Genomic DNA, 18,953 nt, shown 5'->3' with positions numbered 1-18,953 from the left:
AAAGGCAGGAAACGGGCTTCCACAAGGTTAACGAATAAACAGAAATCTAAGTCTTTCTCTTTCTCTTCTAGGAGACAAGACAGCGCCAAGAAAAGTTGTGAGCCTACAAGCTGTGGTTATACACTCTAGTAACTCAAAGAAGGATTGTATGAAGTGGGAGTTCACTGTATATCTGGCACTGGCTGAAGCTTGGCAAGTTGATGTGCAATTGTAATTCTCAGAGATGTGCAGGGTGCTTGAGTGGTATAATCTGAAATTTCCTTGGCTGATGCATGGCTTTCATAACAGTATCTCGACATTTCATTTTCTAAATAAATGGGTACCAAAAGTCAAACTGTAATTGTAGAAACATCTGGGATAGCTATGTGTCTCATCTTTATTGAGCTCTCAATCTTGAAAAAGTCACTCCTGTTCTTACCATCATGAAAGCTAGGGTTTAAAGAGACTTATGATGATGATTTCTTATGTTAGAGACCTCTCTCTCTCTCTCTCCCTCCCCCCTCCCCCTCCCTCTCAGTCTTCCACCCTCTCCCTCTCCCACCCTCCCTGCTTCCAAAGGCTCATAAAACATCTTTTCCTTGCTCTTCATTTCCTTTGGAGCCATGCTGGTTCTTCTTATTTTTTCTCGTCAATCACCACTGTCCAGAACAACAGGAAGATAAAAAAGATGAGAAGTTCAGGCAAGGGTAATTCTAGGTTGTACTGGAGGTGTCAGTTAGGCACTTGGCATACCTCCAACAATTCAAAGAGAAAAATACCTCCCCCAACAGAGAACCAATTCTATGAAAGGAGCTTATGAAAGGAGCAGGATGAGTGGCACAGGTCAATATGGGACAAATGTGACTTCTTGCGACCCACTTCAGATTTACAGACCAGTGCTTTCAAACAATCACTAAGGTGATTTCTAATGCATGCAGGGTGTCCTCTTGACCTAGTTACAGCAGTCTGGACGAGAGATGGGTTTCCTACTTGAGTGCAGCCAAACCGCAGGCTCCCATTTGGGCTTATGGTGTTTTGTACTGTGAGAAAGGGAAGCAAAGCAGGCTTCCTCTTCACAGCAGCGAAATAGGGAAACTGATACCTTGAGAGTCACCGGAGCAAAAGGAGTAGAGGCAGAGTGAGGCCCCAGCAGGTCAGGACGGGGTTTGAAACAGGAACCGTAAGTAGAAGCAATGACGCTAAATAAAATTTTAATGCAAAAGAAGGGGAAGTAGAAGGCGGTGGCAAACAGGAAAAGACACAAGTGGACAGGGAGATGCAGAATTTGGTGGCACAGGGAGTGAAACAGGGAAGCCACCGTGTGGGTCTGAAGAGCACCTGCTGTGAGGATCTATGGAGCTGGTGCATACTCCAAACCAGCCTCGATTCACAGTTCTGCTCTTCGAAGTGTGCCAGCTCCTTAAGCAAAGCATTTCTTTGACATTTGTGGTGTTGAGGATTGAGCCCAGAATCTTGAACTAAGTACTTTAGCATCTAACCGTACCCTCTGCCCTGAAATCTCATCATTCTAAGTGGCAAAATCTCTATCTCCTTATCTAGGCTTATTATTTTGCCCTCATTGCCCAGCATTTGGGAGTTCCATGCCAGACTGGGCTACATAGTGAGGTCTAAGAAAGCTAGGTCTACATAATGAGGCAAAGTTTCAAAAATTAAAACAAAAGAGTCCTGTAGAATATGGAATTATAAGGGGAGGAGAAGGCTGAAATGAAACAGGAAGGATTAAATGGAATAGGTTTGTGGAGCATGGTAGGGAAAAGAATATGGAAACTCTAACACTGAAGGTCTTCTGAAAAACCAGTGTGGAAACTCAACGATTGTAAGATGTTTCCTAAAACATGTATATTATAAAGAAGATAATGGAGTTAAATGGAGTCACCACATAGTTGGAGGACAAGACCTCAATTAGATATCACATACTATCAAGGAAAATCCTCAGTACGGGGAGTGGGTTATACTCTTTCTGAAATGATGGCTGGTGGGGCTGCATAGATCTTCAAAGACTGCCAGCAATTGCCATTGATCTTGGTTCCCCTCCAGAATTTGATACTAAGACCATATTGCTGAAGGCATCTCCTATTTATAGAGTTATAAACATAGAAATATTATCTGGAAGAATAATTTTTCCTGGATAGTTTAAAGTGTCAGAAGGTACTATGCATACTGCTGGAAATGAAAAGTCTCATTCAACTCTGAGCTATCCCGACAGTTGGCCCAGCAAGATATGCCCACTGATGCAATAGTGGCATAAATGTCTTGGGAGTAACCAACAATTTTCTGTTTGGCTTTAAGTCCTGCTCCATTAAATGGAACAAGGCCAAGGAACAGTGGCTAGATAGGTCATAGGCCTTAGAGAAAGCTCACTATTATTATTCTGTCAAATGAATACAATATTAAAATGATCCATAATGAGTTATCATTATACCTGTAGATCACTGTATTTCCAGATCCTCACCAGAGAAGTTCTTGCAGTAGATGCTAATTAACATGGTAACTCACTGTTGATCAATGTGAAGAGAGTAAAAGACTTCAAAGTTCTTACTCCAAATGGGAGGTCTCTATCAACCCCCTCTTCTAAGAACAGAGGGATCCTTATGGTAGACGGAGTGCAAAAAGTATAAGAAGGGATGGCTTAAATTAAACACTGCTTTCTGGGTGCAACAGGGCAGTTGCACATATAAATTTATAGCAACCATGACAGTATGCAGAAGACATGTGCAAGCTCTAGTCAAAGTACTAGCATAAGCAGAAGTTAAGCGTGAAGTCCTCCCTGCGGAGGTACTATTGACCTTAAATAGTTGCTGGGAGAGAGTCAATTTTCTTTGGTGGTGTGGCACTCGGTATATGAACATACATCAGGATGGATCCCAAGGGTAATTGGGCAATATGAACTGGACTTGATGATTAAACAAGACAAATAATAAACAACAACAAAAGGTGAGACTATTGGACAGGTAGAGAGTTAAGATAGGTCAAGGAGGAGTTGAGGGAGAGTGAATATGATCAAAATATATTACATGGAATGCTCAAAGAATTTTAATAAAGTATCAGAAAATGAAAAGCAAAACAAACAAAGAAACCAAATGTGGTGTCCTACACCTTTAATCCCAGCACACAGATGATAAAGGCAGGAGAATCTCCATGAGCTCAAGGCCAGCCTGTTATATAAGTGGAGTTCTAGTCCATCCATTACTACATAGTGAGATTTTGTCTAAAAGGGAGGAAGGGGCTGAGGAGATGGCTCAGCAGTTAAGAGCACTTACTTTGCTCACAGGGGACATGGCCTTGCACCCATGTGGTGGCTACATCTGTAACTCCAATTCCAGGAGATCTCAGCCCATCTTCTAGCTTTTGAGAGCATGAGGCACACATGATACACATACATACATACATGCAGGCAAAACACTCATATACATAAAATAAAAATTAAATAAATCTTAAAAAAAGCAATGAAGTTAATGTTTTCTTTACACTCTAAAGAAGCTTTTCTCTCCCTCCCCTTCCCTCTGTGTGTGTCCACTTTGAAGGAAAAAGAAAAAGCCTTAAGTATTTGAACAAGAGGAGATTAAACACAAACGAGAGTCTCCATCAATAACTTTCTCACATTATGTATAGGACAAAGTTGGCAAACCTAGAAAGCTTAATGCTATGCATGATGCTGGACTCTTATTATTCAGTCAACTTTGGGCAACTGAGTCAGAGGCTTACTTGAGCCCAGCCACCTGAGACAACTTAGCAAGACCTTGTCCCAAATAGAAAAAAAAAAAAAACATAAAGTGTCAAAGTTAATAATTTTTTTTAACCACATAAGACTTTAAGGAGAACCTGGTCAGAGAACTGCATAGCAGTATTTTCTTACCCTTAATTGTCCCACCTCTTTCTTTTATTCAAGGTATTAAAAAATGTTCTGTTTAAGTAAATTGAAACTCTTGTTCTTTTCTCATATAAAATATTTTTGTCTTATATGAAATAAGAATGTATTCTTATTTTATTTCTTATACATTTCCTGTGCCTGGAATAATCATGAAGGTTTATGATAATGACTATCCATTTATTCATTCATTCACCAAATGTTTACTTAATACTTATACATACTGTGTGGGTTAATTTTGTTGTTGTTGTTGTTGTCAACTTGACACAATCTAGATTCACCTAGAAAGAGAGGACTTTAGCTGAAATTTTTCCTTATTCAGATTGGCCCATGGCCATGTCTGTAAGGGCCCAGCCCACTGTGGGTGGCACCACCTTTAGGCAGATGGACCTAGGCTGTATGAGAAAGCTAGCTGAGCACATGAGACAGTGGGTCAGTAAGCATCAGTATTCCATGATTTCTGCTTCAATTCCTGCTTGAGTTTCTGCCCTGATTTCCTTCAGTAATGGACTGTGACCTTGATGTGTAATCCCTAAGTTTGTTTTAGTTGTGGTATTTATTGCAGCAACTGACAAGCAAACTAGAACAGATAGCAAGTATTTTAGGCATTACGACTACAGCATTGGATACTAAGGAATTCTGTCTCCATAGAAAATGGAAAAACCAAACACCATCCTTTCAGGGAGTGACAAGTGGAGTGCAGACAGCAAGAGAGGGGTTGTGATGGAGGAGAAAATGGAACGATTATATTTGGCGATCAAGGACAATCTCTCTGAACATGTACTTTATGCTGAGGCATGGTGGTCAAAAAGGACTAACCTTGAAAAGGTTAACACATCCAGGTAGGAAGAACAGCACATACAAAGACCCGGAGGCAGCTTTATACTTGATGTGCCATGTGAGCACCAGGAAGACAGTGGCTGAGAGACATGGTAAGCAAAGAAAAAAGCTGCAGGAGAGAAACCAGAGCATCACTGATTGTGTGCGGCAGTCAGTAGGTGTGTGCAAGAGGTGGATCTTTAAGAGAGAACGTACTGTAGAGTGTACAGTCATTTTTCAGTGTTCAATCTAAAAGGAGTGACCAATGCTCTTCATGGGCAGCCCCAGCCAATGACGGAACATGAAGGGAAAGGCAGGGTTAGATGTTTGAGCTCAGAGCTTCCCCCCTCTAATGGGGCCTGTGTTATGGAGCTCCTGACTGCACTGACCTTGTTCTCCACACAGCAGACTCAGAGTCTCTCTTCCTACCCAGTGCCTTTTCTGTTCCCCCTTCACTCCAGATGTCAGGCTTGCATTTTCCTACTGGTTCCTTCTTGTTCCCTCTCCCTTTGCTATTTCAACAACGTTTTTGAAGAACTGAGTGATTTTTTGAATCAAAACCACCCACAATCTCTTGACTCTTTCCGCACAAGGCTATTTTTCCTCCCCTCTTTGCCATGTTGTAGTTTGGTTAAGAGCAGTGGCTGACAGATGGGGCTTTGGTTAAATTTTAATTTTATTATTATTGTAGCGAATGGAGCAGATGTACCACAATAAAAAGCAATGAGCAGGGTGGGGGCATTGACACATGCAGTACAAAAAAAAATGGTTCTTTGTACTCCTTGGGGACCATGGAGGGAGCTGGCAGAAACACCCTCTCTTCTGAAAGCTGGCAGTCCCTTCCTGTGGTAAAATACTGGATACTGCAAAGTCTTTTTGTTCAAAACATTCATGGCTTTGCTTCAAACTCCTTTCCCAAAAGAACTGCCTCCACATCCTCTCTCAGACGCTAGATGAATCCAAGATCCAATCTCAGTATAAAATGACTAGGCATGTGCTGGGAAGAATGATGGAAAATTGGATTTTACCCTAGAGGAGAGGCAGTAGGTATCTATGTCATGGAGAAGGTGAACCCACACACACTGCTGGTGGAAGGGTCACAAGGTGCGGACACATCAGAAAACAGTTTGCCAGCTCTTCAGAAGTGTAAGCAGATAAACCCTAAGACGTAGCAGCCTCCCTCCTACTGTGTACCCAAGAGAAATGAAACTCTTGTCCGAAGAAAAGTGTATACAGGAAGAAAAATCATTATTCATGAAAGGCAAAATTCTAGCCATATGTGTATCATCAGATGAGAAATTTATTGTAAGACTTATTTTTAATTGTATAGGGGTGTGTGTGTGTGTGTGTGTGTGTGTGTGTGTGTCTCATATCCAGGTGAGTGCAGGTGCCTGTGGAGGCCAGAAAATGGCATGAGGTTCCCTGGAGTTTGTGTTACAGGCACCTGTGCAGGTCATTTGATGTAGGTGCTGAGAATCAAACTTGTAAGGGCAGTACACACTTTTAAACCCTAAGCTACTTCTACAGTCACTGTGCAAAGTTTTGAGATTTTTAAAAAATATTTATTTATTTATTTATTTATTTATTTATTTATGTTATGTATGTAACTACATACATAAAGTCTCTCTTCAGACACACCAGAAGAGGGCATCAGATCCCATTACAGATGTGAGGCACCATGTTGTTGCTAGGAATTGAACTCAGGAACTCTGAAAGATCAGTCAGTGATCTTAACCACTGAGCTATCTCTTCAGCCTTGAGATTCCCCAGTCCCCCTGCTACCAACAGCTTCATCCAGGATAACTCCTTTGGAGCTTGTAGAACGCTTGCTATATAGGTTATTCGCACATTTTTATCAAACCAGCAGACCCAGCTCTCAAAGAAGGAGGTGAAGTGTTAAGCTATAGCAAGGGTAAGTTTATGCCATACCAAGAGAGAGCAACTGATCTCATAAAGGGTAAGGGTGGCTTACTGCAAGTGCACAAGATACGTTGGCTTAGTGATCGTCTTAGTTTTCTGTTGCTAAAACAAAGTACCAAGACTGGACAATTTATAAACAAAGGGATTTGTTTAGCTCAGTGTTTTCAAGACTAAAGTGTAAACATAGATTTACCCTAAGATGGAGCAATCTCCATCTTAGTATGTTCTCAAGACAGTGTGTAGGACAAGTTACCAGGTGAAGCTGCTTGCCACACAAGCCTGACAATCTGAGTTTGATCCTCTGATTTCATGGTGGAAGAAGTGAACCAACTCACTCAAGTTTTCCACTCCCCCATGATACACATTCTTCCTTCACCACAATAATAATAAAATTAAAAATTAACCAAAGCCCCATCTGTTAGCTAGTGCTGTGGGCCCTTCCTGACCACACTCATGGCAAATAGGGAAAGAAAAGAGTCGTGCATAGAAAGAATCCAGTGAATGGGGTGGTTTTCATTTACAACCACTCACTCCACCTCAAACATTATTTCTTTGCAAGAGCAAAACCTATTAACTCCTATCAGATTCCACATCTAATGGGTTCCACTGCCTCAATCCTGCCACATGTAACCAAGCGTCCATCACACAAATCTTTGGAAGACAGACTGTATCTAAAGTGTGGTTAAGTGGCTCTCTGTAAAGATGGAGCCACCTATTAGGATGTGGCATATGAATTCAACCACAGACTCTGCATGGTACTCCACTCTCATTGTCCTTTACCTGTGGAGGGGCTTGGATCATTGCCCTTATGTGACTGATAGCCACATAACTTAAGGAAGCAGTACAAACAGGCCATTGGTTTTCACTTCCATCAACTCACTCGGGATTCTACTCATGCTGTCTGCAGAGTTGCTACCCAGCATAGTGTTCTGTATCTGTGGACCCAACATGTGTCTTGTTGAACTACAACCCATGCTGACATTAGGGCATGCGGTGGTTTGAGTGAAAACTCTTCCCCACTGTCTCATGCATGTGAATACTTGTGTAGGGTTAGTGGGGTCCCACGTCTGCTCTGCCACAGGGGTCCCCGATGCTGGAACTTTTGACTACACTTACCCCATGATGTAGCCTGGCAGGTGTCAGGCTATAGGAAGCCGAGGAACACCACTCAGGGGATGGGGAAGCAGTCTGAGGTCCCGGGGACAGCAGAGCTGGCTGGGGGGAGGGTAGGGTGGTCCCTGTGCCTACAGGGAGGCCTGGGCCATCTGTTTCTCAAGCTTGGGCACCCAGGCACTGCTGGGAGCAGTGGAAGAGCTGAGAATGGAGTAGGGGCCTGGCAGGGCCGAGGGGGAAAAGAGGGGAGCTCTGGCTGGATCCTTTGGGGGTGAGAGGAAGGGCTTGTCGGTGGGCAGCTGGCTTGGCTTGGCTTGGTGGTCTTGGCTGGGGGCACAGAGAAGCCTCGTATGGAAGTTTAGACAGTGACTCTTTAGGCAAAAGCCTTCTCCATGGCTCCCCACAGTGGATCCTGATGAAAGAGACAGTCCATGGTTTTAAGGAATTTATTGTCATGTTGGAAAGTGGATAAGTAAAACCATACCCCACTTCTCAGGGCAGGCCTGAGGTTAAATACCTTTTGCAGGGAGGAGAGCTTAATTGGCTAAGCCTTTCAGGCCTTTAGGTACCTCATTAAAATGGAGATCTGTCTTGAGCCTACAGTGACCTGTGGTCATTGTCCTCTACCTGTGGATGGGCTTGGGTAGTTGCACTTATGTGACTGATAGCCACAAATCTATGGAGCGTTGTGGCCTTGTGTCAGGAGCCTAGTTTCTGGGAAACAGGCAAAATGCCTGTGGGTCACAGGGGTTTCTAACCATAGCTCAACCAGGAACCAGGCTGCCTCTCAAGGTCCTACATAGTTGGTCCACAGTTGGTGGAGCTGTTTAGGGAGGTTATGCAACTTTTAGGCCTTTCTAGAGCAAGTAAAAAACTGGGGGAAAGCTCTGAGAGTTTATATCTTTTTTTTTTTAAAGATTTATTTATTTTATGTGTATGAGTACACTGTAGTTGTACAGATGGCTGTGAGCTATCATGTGTGTGGTTTTTGAGAATTGAACAAAGGACCTCTGCCAGCCCCTCTCCCTCCAGCGTAATTCACTGTAGTTGTCTTCACACACCAGAAGAGGGCAACAGATTATGAGTGGTTGTGAGCCACCATGTGGTTGCAGGGATCTGAACTCAGGACCTTCGGAAGAGCAGTCAGTGGTCTTACCCGCTGAGCCATCTCGCCAGCCCAGAGAGTTTATATCTTTGCTTCATGTCTGGGTCACTCTCTTTGTTTCCTGTGTCTGGATGAAAATGTGATCAGCTAGCTTCTTGCTCCTGCTGCCAAACCATGTCTGGGCCTCTAGAGCCATAATCCAAAATAAATGTTATTCCTTAAGTTGCTTCTGGTCACAGTATTTTATCACAGCAACAGAAAAGTCACTAATATAGGGCACTGTGGTTTTTCTTTGTTCAGGGACTAAAAAGGAAGAGGAGATTCTAATTTGTCAGGGGTATTAATCCTACTCAAGGGTCTTTACAAACAGAGAAGGGGTACCAAAATTGCTTATAATAAAGCTGACAGGATCCTGAATTAATCTGACCTCTTTTAACTGTTCTGAAACACTCTGTTTTTATTTTTCCCCTAAATCATTGCACACACAACACTTTTAGGACCTGGGTCTTGTCAGATAGAAGGAACGGGAAAGATCTCAAAAATACAACTTGACAAAAGATAGGGTCATCTGGGAAGAAGGAATCTTACTGGACAAAATACCTCCATAGAATTGGTGTGTAGGCATGTCTGTAGGGCATTGTCTTGATTGGTGATTGATGAGGGAGGGCCCAGCTCACTTTAAGCAGTTCTCCTTCTGGCAGGTGGTCCTCGATGGTATGAGAAAACAGGCTGAGCAGACCAGAAGCAAGCAAGCTAGTAAGCAGCACTCTATTATGACCTCTTTATCAGTTCCTGCCTCCTGGTTCCAGTCCTGTTTGAGGTCCTGTCCTATGTTCCTTGAGAAATTCCTTCAGTGATGTAGAAGTGTAAGCTGAAATAAAGGTTCTCCCCAAGATGCTGTTGGTCATGGTGGTTTATCACAGCAATAGAAGCCTGAACCCTGAGGCTGAGGATCTGAGGTCTTTGAGTCACAAACATCCCAAAGCTGACCTTTTGAAAGGGAACAAGGATTATCCTTGACCTGGACTCTATACTATGTAGAGCATCCACAAACAGCTTTGGTTTGTGGAATGGACATTTTAACATCACCAACTCAAAACAATGGGAATAGCTATAGGGTTCTTGCCAACTGTTTGTTATATAAGGGAGGGAATGTATGAAACCCTTTGTCCAACTTCTGCAAAACTGCCAACATGGAGAAAAGACCCTTGTATTAAAAGTATGTTAGAATAACTTATTAAGGACTCATATAGTCATCAACCAGTTACCACAGTTATCAGGTCATGACTCCTCTTCTATGTATCCCTCCTTTTTGGGTTAATGAGTCAAATCTTCGACAATGAGCACATACAGAGTTTTCCTATATGTATGAATCGAGAAAGGAATTTCAATATTTTATTGAAATATTGAGGGTTTTGTCTGCATCAGTGTAAAGTGCATTGCATGGCAGTCCCCTTAGAGCCACTGGGTCTTTTGAAACTGGAGTTACAGATAGTTGTAAGCCACAATCTTACAGGCTAGCAGAGTAACCCAGTGTTCCTTACCATGAGCCATCTCTCCAGCCACTCCTTTCATTTTTTTTGTAAAGAATTAATTCATTTGAAGGAGAGATGGCTCAGTCATTAAGATCACTGGTCAGTGGATTCAGATTCAGTTTCTTGCATCAAAAGTCTTGTGTATGTAAGAGTCATGTATTAGATTTGATTAGTCAATTACGATGTCTTCTTTTTCTTTTGAGATAGCATTGATATTGGTCTCAGACTCCTGGGTCTCATAGCCTCTCTGCCATCACCCTGCAGAATATTTGATATTAAGAGCAGTTATCACCTGTACTGGCTGGTTTTGTGCCAACTTGGCACAAGATAGAGTCACAAGTGAGGATGGAGCCTCAGTTAAGTAATTGCCTTACACAGATTCTACTTTAAGGCACTTTCTCAATTAGTGATCAATGGGAGAGGGCCCGATCCATTGTGCATGGTGCCATGCCTGGGCTCTATAAGAAAGTAGACTGAGCAAACCTTGAGGAACAAGCCAGAAAACAGCACCCCTCTATGGCTTCTACATCAGCACCTGCCTCCAGGATCTTATTCTGTTTGAGTTCCTGTTCTGACTTCCTTAGAGATATGAACAGCAATGTGGAAGTGTAAGCCAGATAAACCCTGTTCTCCATAACATGCTTTTGGTCATGGTGTTTCATCATAAAAATAGAAACCCTAGGGGCTGGCGAGATGGCTCAGAGAGTAAGAGCACTGACTGCTCTTCCAAAGGTCCTGAGTTCGGATCCCAGCAACCACATGGTGGCTCACAACCATCCGTGATGAGATCTGACGCCCTCTTCTGGTGCTGTCTGAAGACAGCTACAGTATACAGGGGCCATCCTGAGTTCAATCCCCAGCAGCCACATGATGGCTCATGGTCATCTGTACAGCTACAGTGTACTCATACACATAAAATAAATCTTTAAAGAAAAAGAAAAGAAACCCTAAGATAACATTATATAATACCATTATTGTGTGTTCTAATCTGTACACTCCCCCTTCATCTTACTTTTTTTTGTTTTTGTTTTTTGTTTTTTGTCATACAATCTATTTGCTGATGGATCTGCAGATCACTACTAAACTTCAATATGAGTCAGGTATGGTTGCATAGGCATGTAACACCAGCTCTCTGTAGGCTGAGGCAATAAGTTCAGGGGTTCAAAGCCAGCCTGAACTATGTAGCACAACTCTATCAAAACAAAAACAAACAACAAAATTCCATAGAATCTTCAAAATGGATCAGAATAGTAGGAGAACTTGGGTTTCCTGGTTTCCAGTTTAGTTCCAGGTTCAGTGAAACACAATGTCTCAAAAACAGAGTCATAGATCAGGATACCTGTTGTCTTCTGGCCTTGGCCCACATGTACACCAGCCCCCTTATATGCTGGGTCCTGATTCCATAGATTCTGATAAAGTGTTGCATTTAAAATTATTTTTTAATTTTTATTTTATGTGCATTGCTGCTTTGCCTGCATGTCTATCAGTGTGAGATGTTAGATCTTGGAGTTACAGTTGTGAGCTGCCTGTGAGTGCTAGGAATTTAACCCAGGTCCTCTGGAAGAGCAATCAGTCCTCTTCCATTGTTAAAACCATCTTTCTTAGCCAAGTGTTGTCTTTCTAGTAAGTTACCTGGTGATGCTCTTATTGTTGTTATAGTGCATGTTTGGTTTTGGACCTGGGACAAGGGACTGAGGTGCATATTTTACATATCAAAGCAGACCTGGTCTCCAGGTTCTCCCAGCATGCTTAGGTCCCTCCCTGTCGTACCCTGTCCCCAGGTAGGTTTCTGGCTACCTGCTCTTCCCTATATAATCCAGACATTTGCTTGTTCTCTCTCTCTCTCTGTCTCTCTGTCTCTCTGTCTCTCTCTCTGTCTCTCTCTCTGTCTCTCTGTCTCTGTCTGTCTGTCTGTCTGTCTGTCTCTCTCTCTCTCTCTCTCTCTCTCTCTCTCTCTCTCTGTCTCTCTCCCTCTCTGTCCTCCTCCCTCTCCCCTTCTTCCTCTTCTTCTCTGCTTCTCTCTCTGCCTGTGTGCCTTTCTCTCTTTCTCCCTCCCCCCACCTTGGTGATGTCCCTGGCCTTGGTCCTTGGGGCCAGTGAACTCACCCAAGAGCAGCTTCCCAATAAACCTGTCTTCAATACATTCTAATCTGGCATTTATTGGTCTATTTTACCAGTGGAGAAATAACTTATCAGTTCAAACTTTGAGTAGTGTTATTTTACACAACCCATAGTCTAGACTTCCCTAACTCTACTCACTGGTGTACTGTTTTTCACTATGCTTATTTTCTTGTTTAAGTCCATTTACTGTATTGATTATAGGGCTTAAAATTCAGAGTTTCCGGTTAGATTCCTTGGATTTTATTTTGGTTTTGACATGTTTGATACGTGATTTGAGCAGGCCACTTAATTGTCCTGTCAGCCCAATATAGCAGCATCACTGTGAGGATTAAGTACTTTAAAAATGAATGTTTATGGCCAGGCAGTGGTGGCGTATGCCTTTAATCCCAGCACTTAGGAGGCACAGGCAGGCGGATTTCTGAGTTCGAGGCCAGCCTAGTCTACAGAGTGAGCCAGAGCTACACAGAGAAACTCTGTCTAGAACACTCCCCCTTCCTCCTCCCCCACAAATGAATGTTTATGTAGTTCGGCCCTGGTGCTTAGCAAATACTGAACGACTAGTTTTCAACCACGAAACTAGAGAAGGGCACATTGTCTGCGGAAGGCCTTTAATATCGTAGAGTTTTCTCGTGTTTTGCATGCTTTTAACGTTAGCAAGCAAACTCCAGATAACTACCTGGAAGTAGTCTCAGGCTATTACCTATGTCAGGCAAAGCCACAGCCAGGCACCGCAGGTCACCTGATCCCGTGGATCACATGACTCCGAGAACAACATGGCTGCGCCCGCGCGCGAGCCGGCTCTACCCTGCTGCACCAGCCTGGCTCGGGTCTTCTTGCTTCTGGTGTTGGCGTACGGGACGGCGGGAAGTGATGAGTCCGTGGCCGGGGAAGGTGCGGCGTCCCTCTCGGGCTCGTGCGGTTGTGGAACGCCCCAGAGGGCCGGGGCCCACGGCAGCTCGGCGGCCGCGCAGCGCTACTCCCGGGAGGCGAATGCCCCGGGCCTGACCTCGGGCCCACGACCGCTCGGGCTCACCAAGGTGCGCCTTCCATTCTTGGGGCGCGTGGGTGCCGTCGGGCTGCGGCATGAGGCCTGGCTGGGCCAGAAGAGGGGGGAATTAGGAACTCCTGGGAAGGGTCTAAGCACACCCCAAGTCATTTGACAGGGGTCCTCCCTCCTGCGCCTCCCCACCGGGAGATGGGCTGGGGTTTGTGGCTATGTTTATCACTGAAGCTTAGAGAACTTAGCTTGAAGAGTGTTGTACATTCTTTCTTACCTTCTTGTCTACTTCCTCCACTATTCCCTTCTGCTGAAGAGCTCCGAATTTAAAGTCTGATGGATTCGAGTTTAAATTCTCAGTTCTTGTTTTAGTACCTGTGGAAACTGAGTCTCCAACACTGCCTGAAAGTCAGGGCTCACTCTGCTCTCAGACTTTTATTTATTCTGTTGTGCTTAGCACTCCGAGTGCAAAGAAGTATAGAGCCAAGTGTACTTTATTGCTTTTATTTATTATGTCTTTATGTAGTGTCTAGGTGTGTTAGATGTTAGTATGTATGGATGAAAACAGTGAATAAAGAGATGCTCCTTTATTCTAGTTGCTAGCTTTAGGGAATTCACCCCAGGTTCTCTGAATAACACTACCACTCTTTTTTTTTTTTTTTTGTATTCCTACCCAGTCTGTCCTTGTTTCCCATCTCACTTTTCTTTCCTCTATGTCAATTGGCACTACTGTTCAGGATTTGGTGAGAGGTAACATCTCCTGGGGGTCTTCCCCAATGCTTCCTTCCCTCCCTTTCAATATTTCCATAAATTGACCCAGTGGTAGTTACCACTGCAACAACTAAGATGCTTGTTTATAAATCCTCAAGTGTTTTGTGGGGGGCAGTTGCCCAATGGCAACTTGTCTATTTTGTTTACTGTAGTGTTATTTTCCGGTTACCTACTTGATGAAGAAAAAGAGTTTTAGATCTGTAGTTTTAGATCTGTTTTTATTCTCTATGGCTTTGCCCACCTCTTGCCACCCCATTGCCTCACCTATTTTAGGCATTCTGTAATATCCCTTGAATGATTTTTATTTTCGGTATTGAGAGGCTATTTTGGGGGTAAAGATTATTGGGTACTTTTCAAAGAAAGCCTTTGTAAATATCTACTTCTACTGTATTCACCCAGAGAATCCTGTGCAGTGCATCATCTTCTGGTTCCTAGGCGAGGCAACTGAAGCTTCATGAGTCAGATATTAGTGCTGGAAATCTGGATGGTATTCCACCTATGAGGAATGTCTGTATAGTGTGGCTGGGTCAAGTTTCGTGTAGCGAATGTAGCTGTTGGCATATAGATTTCTTTTGCCTGAGCCTTTTGTGTTAAGTTCAAGGAGTAGAATGTAGGCAATGGAAAAAGAGCCTTACAAAATAATTTTATATGACTTTATTTATTTTTGTGTACACACACACACAAATCATACAGTAGCAAATGGAATCAGGATAGCTTCAAGTGAGTGAGGGAGAGATTTATGGATTCTCTATCCTATCCTTGGGAAGCTTGAGATAGCACATGGCTATAGACACAGCTGGATCAGGGCATCAGGCAGCATCCCTGGGCCCATTGTTGGCTGTCCCTTAGCCATCTTACCATAGTTTAGCTGTTTTATAGAGAACATTCCACCTCCTAAACCAGTTGGAACAGGAAGGGTTCCTTCTTGGTGGCTCCAGGAAAAGTTCCCAGGTAAACTTTGAGCCATCATCCTGTTCCCAATTGAATCTTTATGGTCAGAAGAATGACACAATTGGCCAGGCTGGAATAGATATATCAAACTAATATATTGTCCTATGCTATTTAGACTCACTGAGAAGTTTGTTTTGGGGTGATGTTGGCTCCCCAATGTTAGGCCCAAGCATGTTTATCTTCAGAGTGTTCAAAATCCCTTGTCCCAGGATGGGTGAAACAGTGTATCCTTGAATATTGGTGAGAGACACTTTCCCAGGAGGGAGACTCAGCTACTCTTATTTCTTGATACAAAGGGATCAACAAAGCCTGTGTTGGGAATGGCTAGTGGGAAGTCTCATCCAGGAGAAGACTTTCTGTATTGGACACTTTTTTGTTGATCAAAGGCTCCAGCTGACTCTTTGATGGTTTGTGCTTCAATAGACAGTTTCTGCTGGATACTGTATCTGATGTGTTTCTCTACAAGCCTGCTGTTTACCTAATAAACTCACTCACTGGAGGCTGGAAACATGGCCGTCCTGGGTCACTGTGCATGCTGAACTCAGGTGTTTGTCACAGGACATGTCTTGGGTCACACATATTTAGTGAGCTTTTGAGAAGTGATTTTTTTCAAAGGAGATTTCAGATGCTTCTGCTGGGTAGGTAGAACTAGTAGTTGCTCACAGTGAGCTTCTGTGATAACAATGATTCTTGGCTCTTTTATGCCTCAGTCTTTTAAAGGTGTGTGTTTGTTAAGACTGTATGTGTATGTTTTTTGTGTTTATGTATGTGCTTCCATGAAGGTCAAAGGACAACTTTAAGGAGTCAGATCTCTTTACCTTTACATGGGCTCTGCGGATCATGTTCAGTGTGCCAGGCTCGTGTAGTTAGTGGCCTCGCACTCTGAGCCATTCCACCAGCCCTGTGAGTCTGTCTTGAGTGGTGGCAGCAGAAGCAGGACAGGGTTTGAACTCTCCTTCAAACACAGGGGAGAGTGGATTAGTGGACACTGTTCTTCCCATGAAGGCACAATTAAAACGGTGTTTTAATTTGACCCGGGGTCCTGAAGAGTGACACACCTGGATACATGGAATGTCACAAGAATGGACTTTTCCCATTTGTAGCACAGATATCTTGACTGGATAAGTTACAAATTATGAACTACTTAGAGCATGCTAGAGCTGTTTTTGATCTATATTCTCCAGAATGGAAACTTGACCTATGTAGCCTATCTCTGTTGGTTAATCAAAGAGGGAAAAGAAACTAGACCAGGAGTCCACAGGGCAAGCAAGGCGCCATGGAGTTAGTATTGTTGGTATTCACCTGGAGGGAGAAGGGTATAAAAAATAATTAGGAATCATACTCAGCCCGCTGGTACAGTGCGAGTGTACAGCTTCCTTTGGGCTGCGGGTTTGAGCTGAAGGACGTAAACATTATTATTCTCACAGCAAGACCTTGTTGTCTGTAGACTTTTTCTTTTTTGGTTTTCCGAGACAGGGTTTCTCTGTGTAGCCCTGGCTGTCCTGGAACTCACTCTGTAGACCAGGCTGGCCTCGAACTCAGAAATTTATCTGCCTCTGCCTATTAAGTGCTGGGATTAAAGGCATGCACCACCACTGGTCGGCAATTTTTTTCTTTCTTTTTTTCCACTTTCTCTAACAACTTCATGACTTTTTTGGGGGGCAGCTACTTACAATGTAGCCCAGGCTGGCTTAAATTCATGACACTCATGCCTTTGATATCAGCACCAAATACAGCTTTTTAAAAAATTTTTTGATGGGATCTTAAGACTCATTTTAAGACTATTTTAATATTTATTATTTTAAGTTATGTATATGCACGGGTATGTGCAAATGAGTGCAACTCACAAAACAGTGTTGTGTGACGTTATTCCTAGGGAGACATAAACAAACATCTATTCACGCCTGAGAGAAAATTGACCAAAGTAAGGATGCCACCAAAATCCAGCTTGGGATTTTGAAATGGCTCAGAGACAGCTGCATCACCAAAACACATTCCAGGAGTCAGCTCTTGGGAACCTGGAGCACATTGCATACCCTGCATGCAGTTTCAACAGGTTGGAGAGTGTTGGCTGGTGCCTGCTTCTTCCAGTCTAGTCCAGCTAGTCTGACAGTGTCTCTGAGTAGCTCTCACTACTTAAATATGCTAGGGGGAGAGGGCCCTTGTGAATCTGGTCCGTTGCAGGGACTTCCATCAACTTTTTTTTTTTTTTTTAAATTTCTTTTTGTGCTTACTGAGCATCCCTGGAGGAAGGAATGCTTCATCTCTCTTACAGCACCTGTTGTTTCACCTCTCTGGAAGCGTCCTGTATTTTAAGGAGCTTCCTTCCAAGGTGGAAGGTTTTAATCTAGAAAGCGCTATGCAGCAGGAGGCCAGAAGAGGCTGTTGGATCCCCTGATGTGGGTGGTACCGTTGTGAGCCACTGGATGTGGGTGCTGGGAACTGAACTCTGGTTCTCTAAAAGCACGTGCTCTTATCCACAGAGCTGCCTTTCCAGCTCCTATTTTGAAGCTATTATTGAAACTTCTGTTTGAAATCTTAAGGTTTTCTACTTCTTTTCAGAGCTGTTTTTAGAACATTCCACGCTTTTCCTAGGGACAGTAGATAGAGGTATTATAGAGTCAAGAATAATGGGTCCATGTTGTTCAGTTCCTGAGCCAAGGCTATCACAGAGGTCACTGTGGTGCAGGCCTGTAGCTCACGGCTGAGACCGTCTTACAAGTGGAGTGGACTTTTTATCGTTTCACTTGCGAATAAATCTAATAGTAACTTAGCCCTTCTATTCATGGTCTTATACAGTCAGCCGGTGAAGATCATTTGCACTTTGACTGTGGATCTTGTGCCACATGGTATGCTGGAGGTTTTGAAATGAAAAGTTTGGGGGGTTCAATAAGGCACCTAAGATACAGGTAAGAAGGAAATATGTAACTAAAGAGGCTGTGGAGATAGTTCAGATGGTAAAGTGACTGACTTGAATGCATGAGCAAGAACCACAATTTGATCCCCATTGCTCACATATAAAACTGGGTGTGGTGATGTGTGTCATGCTGTGGTGACATGCGTTTTAATTCCAGTGCTGTGGAGAAAGGAGACAGGGAGATACTTGAGGCCAGGCTAGCCTAACTGGTGAGTTCCAGACTAAAGAGAGATCGTATCTTAATGGAACTGCATCATGATCCTGAAGATGGTACCTGAGGTGGTTTGTTTTTTTGGCATCCATAAGCATATCTACATGTGTGTGCCTACATGTACACATGTGTACACACACACACACACACACACACACACAACTGTATATACAAACATGAAAATACTTAAAGCATTAAGAAGAAACTATAGCTAAGATACTTAGTGTGTGTGTGTGTGTGTGTGTGTGTGTGTGTGTGTGTGTATGCGCGCGCGCGTGGGAGATGGGGAGAGAGAAAGAGGAGAAGAGATATTCATCAGAGGAAGGAAAATGAGATACCCTGACACAGCTAAGGGCAGGATGTATGGCAGGAAAGGCCTCAGAAGGGATAGTCCCTAAACAAGGACAAAATTTCCAAAGACTCAAAAATCACTTAGAGAATTATATAGCCAAGTGCAAGTAAGAGGTAGTGATATAGATTCTGATGTTTTGATACTGTGTGCCAAAGTACGATAGAAATTCCTGTATAATTTTAAATGGTTCACACTTCAATTTTTTTTTTCTTGGTTTTTCGAGACAGGGTTTCTCTGTGTAGCCCTGGCTGTCCTGGAACTCACTGTGTAGAC

At 43.3% G+C, this 18,953-nt stretch overlaps 1 protein-coding gene across 1 annotated transcript in view; it reads left to right on the top strand.

The window, feature by feature from the left end:
- The first annotated feature begins 13,235 nt into the window (after nt 1–13,235).
- Nucleotides 13,236–18,953, top strand: part of Sumf1 (sulfatase modifying factor 1) — an 82,341-nt gene continuing 76,623 nt past the window's right edge. Inside the window, exon 1 of the mRNA XM_031382801.1 lies at nt 13,236–13,518. Within this exon, the coding sequence (XP_031238661.1) occupies nt 13,255–13,518 (264 nt within the window). The 5' untranslated portion in view covers nt 13,236–13,254. The remainder of the gene's footprint in view (nt 13,519–18,953) is intronic.

This window comes from Mastomys coucha, unplaced genomic scaffold (assembly GCF_008632895.1).
Source record: "Mastomys coucha isolate ucsf_1 unplaced genomic scaffold, UCSF_Mcou_1 pScaffold20, whole genome shotgun sequence".
Taxonomy (NCBI): Eukaryota; Metazoa; Chordata; class Mammalia; order Rodentia; family Muridae; genus Mastomys; species Mastomys coucha.
Note: the sequence above shows the minus strand (reverse complement) of the source record. Positions and strands in the feature narration are given on the sequence as shown.